This window comes from Polistes canadensis, unplaced genomic scaffold (assembly GCF_001313835.1).
Source record: "Polistes canadensis isolate GaletaPanama2010 unplaced genomic scaffold, ASM131383v1 scaffold_623, whole genome shotgun sequence".
Taxonomy (NCBI): Eukaryota; Metazoa; Arthropoda; class Insecta; order Hymenoptera; family Vespidae; genus Polistes; species Polistes canadensis.
In genome coordinates this window covers 17,173-27,054 of record NW_014570170.1, presented here as the reverse complement: position 1 = coordinate 27,054, position 9,882 = coordinate 17,173, and the positions used below count along the sequence as shown (strand labels likewise).

Below are 9,882 nucleotides of genomic sequence, written 5' to 3'. Positions count from 1 at the left end.
TCTTGGCCATCGAGTGTCGAGCGTTATGTATACGAGTGCGAGTGAGACAAGAAACCGATATTTCTCTCTTTCTAATTTTTTCTTCGGAAGCGAGAATTTTTCGTTTTGACGATCGAGTGTCGAGCGTTCTGTATATCTATATATATATCGGCGTATAAGCGCGGCATTTTTAAATCGAATCTTGATACAAAAACGACGTGCCATAAGCATCAAGATTTGATTTAAAAAATCCGCGCTTATACGCTAATATATATAGACATACAGAACGCTCGACACTTGATGGCCAAAGTTGAATAATACTCACTACCGCATGAGAAAATAGAAAGAAAGAAAAACCAGTTTCGTTTCTCACTCGCACTCGCATTCACGACCGAGAGGCCCGAGAATAGCTGAAAACCTTTCGTTTGTGTTGTACACACGACGCTCGTACGCATATACCCCCCGCTCACGTGTAACACCGATGGAGAATCGGGACTTATCCCCACTCTTACAATTATGCTTTACCATCTTTTTTTCAATATTTTTCACTTATTTTTGGACTTCTCAACATTTTTTATATATATTTTTCAATTCTCTACAACTTCTGTTTGAAACTTTTTTCGATTTAATGCCTAGATTCTGAGATATCCGGTTATAAACGCTATTCAATTTTTTTCTCAAAAACCCGATATTCTATTACAAAATAATTAGTATGATTCGATTCAGCATCGTCAAATTACCCTTATATCCAATTTTTGAACTTCCTGATAAAAATTCTCCAGTTTGCCTCTTGTTGACTGGCCAACACACAAATATTTAATAATAAAATTGATAATTATAAGGTTTAATACGGGCGAAAAACTTCTAATCACTTACAACTGTTCCACTAATATGGTAACTTACACGCAGTAAGCTGGTCACTGGTTCTTAGACTATAAAGATACAATAATAGCTTACTTGGGACGAGAACGTAAAGTGGACAAATTAATGATTTATCTAGTTTCCGCTAGAGAGCATGTCGTATGCAGTCGCACACATATACATAAAAGTGCCCCAAATTTGTCCTATGGCAACCAATAAGGTCAGCTGCTAGTAACGCTATTGTAGAATTTATAAACCCTAGCTCAACGTGAGAGTTCTTACTTATTTCTATATTGTTCTCTGTTTTCTTACGATAAATATGTACACGCGCTACCTAGCCTCAATGAACAACATGACACTATAATTATTTTATGTACAATTATTTTTATTACAAATATATTGTTACAATTACTTTTACATCAATCAAATCAATTCGACTAACATTAAAAGACACGATAGGAATAGGTAGTAATATTTAATTTGATGTACAATAAACAAGAAACTACTATTATTAATATTAGATTTTCTTATTACTGACATAATAGGTATAAGGGTTGTATAATTCTTTCAGGGAATTATAACCTAAACGTGTGAATGTAACATAGAATTGCATGTAACTAAAGTAAGAAAATATCCACATGTTTAACTTATATTGTTTACGGTTGGTCCAAACAAAGTATCACGAGTCAGGCTCGTGCTTATAGCGTATGGTTAAAATTTCTTACTATGAGTCTTATTTGTTGTTTTAGGACAAAGGGTTAATAAGGTGAATACTCAGTGCAAATCATTGGAGTTTCTTCTAGGGTCAAATCTTAGACTCGGACTGTAAACAGCATAATAAGCTGAAAAAGCGATAAGATGTAATGCGTCATTTAAATAATTTTGTGGAATGCGCTTACAAAGTATAAAAGGCCTCGAAGTGGGAAAAGCGATAAGCTTTCTGAAGAAAGACCACTATAATAGATTTCACTGCATTTATACCAAAATCTTCATACAGTTTAGCAATATTTTTTAAACATCTTTATTTTTGATCACTAAAATGTTTGTTAGAAAGCACGAAAGTGTAAGTGCAAATGAGTCGAGTAGTGATGAAGAAGTATTTAAATTTCCAAGAAAACTTAGTAATATTATTGCATCAAATTCAAGCTCAGAAAATGAGAATTTCTATGAGAGTGAAGATTTTGAAGAACTATTAGAAAACCTGACTATAGAAGAAGAGAATGAACAGACTGATACTGTTGACCCATTTGACAATATCCAGTGGATGGAGTTTACCGGAAAACAAAAATTATTTGAATTCACTGGGAAAAGTGGACTTCTTGTGAAACTACCTTCCAGTATTACAGCGGGTCAAGTCCTTTCTCTCTTTTTGAATGAACAAGTGATAGATCTTATAGTGATGGAAACAAACAGGTACGCAGAGAAAAAATTTGGTCACAGTGCAAACAGCGAATATGCTCAAGACAACGGATGGAAACCAACAAATTCTGAAGAAATCAAAATATTTCTTGGGCTATTGCTTTGGATGGACTTGGTGCAAGTGCCATTAACCAAATGTTGGTCAATAGATCCTCTTTATAATTTTCCATTTCCCCGTAGTAAAATGTCTCAGAATCGATTCGAATTATTATTATCAAATTTACATTTTGCAAACAACGAAGCCATACAACAAAACAATCGACTTGGAAAAGTGTTACTATTACTACAGATACTTACAGATAATTACCAACAAATATTTTTACCTGGTCCAGAAATTGTAGTTGATGAGACTATAGTTCCTTGGAGGGGAAGGCTCATATTCAGGCAATACATACCGACAAAGTCACATAAATATGGGATAAAACTGTTTAAATTATGTTCTACAGAAGGTTATACATGGACCATTAAAATATATGCTGGAGGAGATATCTGTGGGATCAACCAAACCTGTGGGATCATACCCGAAAACGTTTGCATCGAGCTCATAAACAAGCTATTGAATGAAGGACGTACCTTGTTTATTGACAATTTTTATGCAAGCTACGAATTAGCTATAAGGTTGTTAAATTTCAAAACCCATATTGTTGGAACAGTACGTCACAACAAGAATTTTATGCCAAGAGATGTTAGACTTCACCGATTGAAAAGGGGTGAAATAATATCACGGGAAGATAATAATGGCATTGTAGTGCTGAAGTGGAGAGATGTCCGTGATGTCTGTATATTATCATCGATACATGCACCTGTTATGGTACCAATTGCGGATTCTTCCATTCTTAGTAATAGTCCTCCAAAAATGAAACCTTTAGCAGTAATAGCATACAATACTGGGAGATCTGGCATTGATAGGAGCCATCAAATGGCATCATATGCAACAACAATTCGGAGGAGCATAAAATGGTATCAGAAACTAGCAATTCACTTCCTAATAGGAATTTCTGTAATGAATGCACATATTGTTTATCAAAAAGCAACGAACCAGAAAATAAAAATAAGAAAATTCCGAGAGCTTATAGTTCGAGAGTGGTTAGTATCAGAAAACGCAAAGCCTCATATAATAGAGAAAGCATTTCATCAGCTGCAAGTTCGAAAAAATCCTCAGGGCAAATCTATAAGAAGGATGTGCGTTCGGTGCTATGCAAAACAAAGACAAACTCAACAACGCCAGGAAGTAAGGAAACATTTACAAAAGACCATAACGTATTGTCCTGAGTGTCCACGGTCACCTCAATTATGTTTCTTATGTTTTAACGAATACCATCATAACCAATAAAATATTATATGTAAGTATAATTTTAATTTGTTAGTATAAGTATATTTTATGTTTTATTATTTTTTTTTTATTATTAATATTAATATGTTGTTAATATTTGTTTTTGTTTACTTTATATGGTGTATACTCATCTTAATTATGTTACAAATAAAATTACTATAAATTACTTTCCAAACCCTGTTTTAATTGGACGTTCAACATGATAATCGGTGATCCCGACATGTTATAAAGCTTTCCCTTCATTCGGATTCTTTACAATTTCTTTAATGAAGCACATAGTTGACATAGCAGCTGTCAAGTTTTCGTCACTTATTTTATTAATAACTGCAACTATTGTATTAAATTAACATCTGTGAGCAATAAAGCCTACATTTCTTCATTGAAAGTTGATATTAATTGTATATACGCTAAAAATTCCTCTAAAACAGTCTTCTCGTGATTTCTGATACACTGATTTGATAAAATATAAAAACAAATTAAATGAAAGTCGTGATTTAGTTAATATATATACATAAATAATAATTTATTGGGTCCATAACACGTTTGTCATTCAGCTGTGGGTAACGTTCTTCTTGTCCAATTTCAATAAAATTTTGAATTGGAATTTTACAAAGAATTTAATGGAATAAGCATTGAAATATATATAAATATAAAATAAACAAAATAAAAATATTAAAAATATACACCTTATATTATACTTTTTAGGATTTTATCCTAAATATAAATTAAGAATGATTTGTAGGTATATTGAAAATGATAGATTAGTCAGACAAGTCTCCTCCAAAAGCTCTTCAAAAGATCAAGGATTTTTTTACAGTTGACTTTCTAGAGCTTGAGATTGCTCTATAGTTTTTTCTTTTTCTAATTTGGCTGCTTGTCTCTACAACTTTCTTTTGCGACATCTTCAGCTGCTAGTCCAACTTCTTTTCCATATTGTTTGAAAGCTCTGAACCCAAAGCTTGGTATGTCCATGCACGCAAATAATTTTTGGAGATGTGTCCAACCTAATCCACTGTGTAATGCACCTACAAATGAGGAAGATTCAGATGAGAAAATCAAATTATTACGTGATATAAATTAATAAAAAGGAAAGTGAATAAATAAAGAATTATTACCTATGACGGATTTATAATTAATGTCATAACGTAGAGACCGTTTATCTGTAGAAGATTTTTGTTTTCCAGTATAGATTTCATTTATAATCAAACACTTGTGGCATTTAACCATCAAAATTGACGCTAACCCTATGCGTCTTTCTGATTCAATGTTCTCCAAAGACAACACTTCTTTACATGAAATGCACCACAATTGTTTGCCCAAGTATTTCAAATTAACTATACGACATCCTTCAAGTATTTCTGCTTTTTTTTCGTTATTTTTATCATTCACTGGCTCTTTTGAACTTCCACTTGCTTCATTCTCATCAAGTTTTCTACATTGCTCTTTCAGTTGGAGGCCAAGTACGGTTTGTTTTACTTGTTGGGCATAGACTTTTTGGCTGACAATTCTTCCTTTCCATCGATATTGTTTTTCAGATTTCGGCATGATATTATAATTTAATTAAAAATAAACACTTTCAAATGCAAAACATTAACCTCGAACAGCATCAGTATTGTAAATAAACAGTTGTATTATTGCGCAATGCGCACACGCATACTTTTTAGCTTTGAATTTAGAGAATATTACAACTATCGCTATTAAAATGTCGCGGTATTGTCACATTTCAATGAATATAGAAATCACGTTTATTTTATTTTATTAATTTAAATAAAAATAAATTAATGTGTGTGTGATTTTCTGAGATACAAATCTGTCTTCTAATTTTATTTGAAGTATGTTGAGATAATTTGTCTTCTATCAGTGATTTCTAATATAAAATATTATAGTATTTTTTATATGTAAAGTTAAATTCAAGGTACAGTCACTGACATTTTTTTTACAATTCTAAGAAATATTAAAAATTTAACTTAAAAATTAATTAAAGGCAAACGGATGTTGACTTTATTACAAATTTGATATCAAAAACTGATGGAAAAAAATTTTTTGTTGAAATACCTGACCTTAAAAGATATTGAAAGATATTAGTTCAATGAAAATTTGACATATTTTTTTCTCCGATTGTACTGACAAATCATCCTTAATAAAAATTAATAATAAAGATTAATAAATTACATTGCTCAGTTTACGTTCTGGTACACCGACAGTCGAATTTCGATCCCACGAGAAATTCAACCGAATCATGGTGGGTTACGAACGTGTTAAAGAAAAACTTTACGCCATCGAAATCCATTATTCTCAGCGTTTGGATACAATGAATATTAGTTACATTACGTGATAGATAGCGAGCACGTGTTTCGTTCCGATGTAGGGTAGAAGCGCCAGTTTTGGATACTACCAATATTGTGAATAATTATATTAATAATTTAGAATAGTTTACTTTGATATATTAAAAATATAAAAAATGCTATTACTATAGTAAGTATACGATAAGTATTCTTAAATATTATAGAATTATCTGTGATGCGAATACAAATTATTTTAATAACTTCTCTCATAAAATAAATAAAAATAAATATCCAGGGATCCACTCTTGAGTAATTCTTATCACAAGTGTTAAAGATAATTTCTGAGTAAGTAAAAAAAAATAATTTATATAATTTAATTTATTAAACTCTTAATATTTTCGAATTATTCATTACATACAAATTTAAAAATACTTTAATGTTTAGGTTTTATATTGCCACGGCCAATAACTAGGACGCCACTGGTGATTAATGTTTGGTAATATTTATTCCAATCAACAACAATAACAGAAATTATACGATGTAGTTGTCATGTGACTCTCAAACACGTGCGCATGCGACAAGGAGTTAAGCTTTACGATCTGACTGACTAAGTGGACAAAGGAAGACTGAACGGAACTAGCGTTCTCTGGCATTCGTGATGCCTTTATGTAGCGACCTGCTGTCGATAAGCAGATTTCTACTTTATCCTATGCAACGACTGGCGCCGCCATCCTCACTGCTMRTTCTTTGGYAAACTACTTGAGCGCTAGCACTCTATCACAGCTAACAGCGTTTCTATGGGAACGTTAATGATTCCATAGTTACAAAGACTTTCTTCTTCYGTTGTTTGAAAATAAATTAGTTAGTCAAGAAGTTGCACTTACTCGCTCCATAACGTATTAATCCTCAACGCATTTTTGTTATCCGTTTTTGTTCTTGTTTTCGTTTTGTTCTGTAATAGTTTATAAATAAATAAATGTTACATRAAAATAGTAGTGGTGATCAGAGTTCAAACCAATAGTATTCTAGTTCCTGATTCTTGCCGCTACATTTATGTTGATTGAGCTGCCATCTGGTGTTACTAGCGGGAGTTGGCTGAGACGCCACAAATGTTATATATGTAAAAAAATGTACTTTCTTTAAAATTGAATTTGCCGCGCTATCACAGTTGGGTAGTAAACTTGGCAATATGGATTGATGATTAGAGAGGAATATATAGATACGAAAAAAGAGAACAGAAAGCACGTATGTAATTTTTAGTGCAAAACAAAGGGCAAATAAAAGTATAACGTGGAAAAAGGAACTTTAATTGTCGTTTCTCTGTTGGGTAAGACTTTAAATACTGTATATATGATTTAGTCGATAAATAAATTTTTAAAACTTTGTTACAAAGCAACTGGATTGAGTTTTACTTTCTTGAAAAATCTCAACAATATAGGAATTAAGAGATTATTTGTTTTATATATATATAATTTCTAAAATATGTTGATGTCAATATAACCTAAAATATTAAGAAAAGATATTACTGTCCGCAAATAGCGACAACAAAAAACAGATCCACTATTTTTGGACATGATTCAGTTGGTTATAATGTTTTCTTTTTAAATAATCATAATTACATATAAAGAATAATTATTTATTACTAATTATTCTTTATATGTAATACATAAAAATATATTTTAAATTACAGGTCAAAATGCCGTCGAAAAGAAATGTCAATAATTCTTCTACAAGTATAAAAACCGATAAAATGAAAAAAGCAAAATCAGTCAAGACATGTTTTAATTGTGATGAAGAAAATTTAAAATATGCTCTTATAATATGCTTAAAAATGAAGAAAAAATTGCTACAGCAAGCAAATTATATAATGTTCTTGAGACAATTCTACATAATAGATTTTATAAAATAGTCTCCTGAAATTATTGGAAGAGTTGGACTTGTATCTATACTTATTAGTAAGATTGAGGATCGGTTAAAAGAATGGGTGTTGGAAATTTGTTATAAAGGTTTTCCCATCTATAAAGAATGTTATTTCAGTGAAGTAGTTAATCAAAATTGGAAACATGAATAATCCTTTCACAGATGGTGCACCGGGAATAAAGTGGTTTTAAGGATTTGTGAAACACCGCCTACGAGTTAGTCGTAAAAAAGCTGAGAATCAGGGATACTATAACTGAACATCATATTCGTGCATGGTTTAGTATGAAAGATTTTTAAGAAAGAAATTTAAGATTTATAAGAAAGATTTAAAAACAAAAGTAAATATATTTAAAGATCCTCGATAGGTTTTTAACATAGATGAAATTGCTATCTATCTGTTGCAGAGTGGAGGTATTGTCTTATCTAAAAAAGGGAAAAGCTGTTTATGACGTAACAAGAAATGAAAAAGAAAATGTAACATTATTTACTGTAAACGCATGTGGAGAATCGGTAAAACTGAAAATGGATAGATGTTCATAAGCGTAATGTACCTTCATTGTTCGTTAAGGTTATTACTAAAAATGATTTTGTTGCATCTATAAAAAATGGCTTTGCTACAACTGGTTCGTATTGATTAACACTAAACCTACCACTCGCAGTCAAATGACCATGTTCTGTAATTTATAAAAATGTGATAATTTGTAAAAAATGCAGTAAAATCTCATAAAATATACATTATTCATTTCTAAATGGAAGAAAATATATTGTTCACTAACCAATAGATAAAAATCTTATTTTATATTAAGATATATGTTTAATTTTAAAGCAGTCATTTGACCGCTAATGGTAGGAGTAGGTATACATAAAATATCGGTAGGTTTAGTGTTAAACGAGAATGCAATAAATTATACAAAATGTGTGATTGATAATTTATATACATCGGTAAAAAATGATATTAGAAAAAAAACATTAACATATTGGGAATATTTAGAGTCAAGAATGGATATTGAAGTCTTACAACATTTTAAAAATGCCAAAAAAGCAAACATTGGTTGGAAAACTAAAGATAAATATGCATCATTGTATGATGCATGCTTATTTGTTGAATATGAAATCAGATCAAAAGCTGAAGTATTATTATTAATATCTATAATATCATCTTTTTCTTCGTGTTCTTATGATTATAGATAGATATATATATATATATATATATGATATAGAATTTTCGTTTCCTGAGTAAAAAGCATCAATTTCTAATAATTGTAAGTAAAATAAAAAGCCAACTAAACAATTTACTGTTTATTTTGTAATTTATATAACTTTTTAATTAGATAATATTCTATTAATCATTGGTGCTTTCTTAAATAAGATATTAATTTCAATTGTTAAGTTATAGATTTAATTTTTTAATAAAAAAAAGCTTGATAATTTAAAGAGATATTTTGAATTGATGCAATTAGGTTATTGTTCAAATAATAATAATTTTTTTTTCTATAACTCTGCTAAGTAACGATAACTCTTCAGCTCCTAATTCTGACCTACATCTTTTTAGTCATTCTTCTTTTCCAAATTTCATCATGAAAATCAGCGATTCTAATGTTAGTGATATTTTTCTGATTGAGAACGATTTTTTGAATTATGAAGTGGTTGAAAATTGTGATGTTAATGTTCAAAAAATTTCTAACTATTTAGATAATAATTGTAATGATTAGATTAATAATATCTTTACTAATCAATCATCAGATATTTTCATTTATTAGTCGACGAAATATTTAATAAATTAACTTTATGGCCAAAGAAAAAACATCCTAAAAAAACGTATATCTGTAGAGTATTTACCTTCTGTAGTCACTGCTGAGGAATGGTTAAATATTATGGAGGCCAAAGATAAGGAAAAAAAAGATTAAAAAATTGAGAGACAACTGAAAGCAGAAAATAATGTGGGATGCGAGTTTAGTGTGTATGCATGCATTTGACAACATTAGTTATGTTTGAAGGAAGAAAAAGAAAAGAGTGACGGTCTCTTAAAAGAACATTATTGAGTATGTACCCTGTGAGCGAGTAGTTGCTAAGCAAAGCAGCGAT

At 30.4% G+C, this 9,882-nt stretch overlaps 2 protein-coding genes and 1 long non-coding RNA gene across 8 annotated transcripts; 2 read left to right on the top strand and 1 right to left on the bottom strand.

Moving 5' to 3' along the window:
• The first annotated feature begins 1,121 nt into the window (after positions 1-1,121).
• On the top strand, positions 1,122-3,667 carry LOC106792756 (piggyBac transposable element-derived protein 4-like). 5 transcript variants are annotated; one of them, XM_014759270.1, is made up of 4 exons: positions 1,122-1,305; positions 1,412-1,501; positions 1,590-3,345; positions 3,422-3,611. In XM_014759270.1, exons 3-4 carry the CDS (start codon positions 1,880-1,882, stop codon positions 3,432-3,434), a joined length of 1,479 nt encoding a protein of 492 aa, XP_014614756.1. In that variant the 5' UTR covers positions 1,122-1,305; positions 1,412-1,501; positions 1,590-1,879; the 3' UTR covers positions 3,435-3,611. The 5 variants fall into 5 exon arrangements, with proteins under 5 accessions (XP_014614756.1, XP_014614755.1, XP_014614752.1 ...); XM_014759269.1 differs by having other exon boundaries at positions 1,412-1,462; positions 1,590-3,667; XM_014759266.1 differs by having other exon boundaries at positions 1,590-3,667.
• Positions 3,668-3,759: 92 nt separating this feature from the next.
• LOC106792757 lies at positions 3,760-5,324 on the bottom strand. The gene is made up of 2 exons (XM_014759271.1): positions 4,708-5,324; positions 3,760-4,617 (listed from the first exon to the last, which is right to left on the bottom strand). The coding sequence occupies exons 1-2, from the start codon at positions 5,135-5,137 to the stop codon at positions 4,454-4,456; spliced, it is 594 nt and encodes a 197-aa protein (XP_014614757.1). The 5' UTR covers positions 5,138-5,324; the 3' UTR covers positions 3,760-4,453.
• A 1,311-nt stretch (positions 5,325-6,635) lies between these two features.
• LOC106792755 lies at positions 6,636-8,549 on the top strand. 2 transcript variants are annotated; one of them, XR_001382344.1, is made up of 3 exons: positions 6,636-7,204; positions 7,568-7,883; positions 7,960-8,549. It is a non-coding gene; the product is annotated as an uncharacterized LOC106792755 (long non-coding RNA). The 2 variants fall into 2 exon arrangements; XR_001382343.1 differs by having other exon boundaries at positions 7,568-8,135; positions 8,202-8,549.
• Positions 8,550-9,882: the final 1,333 nt, after the last annotated feature.

Coding starts and splice junctions, on each gene's coding strand:
- LOC106792756 (XM_014759267.1), top strand. CDS start 1,880: ATGTTTGTTAGAAAGCACGAAAGTGTAAGTGCAAATGAGTCGAGTAGT.
- LOC106792757 (XM_014759271.1), bottom strand. CDS start 5,137: ATGCCGAAATCTGAAAAACAATATCGATGGAAAGGAAGAATTGTCAGC. Junction 4,618..4,707: donor TAATTATAAATCCGTCATAG/GTAATAATTCTT, acceptor CCTCATTTGTAG/GTGCATTACACAGTGGATTA.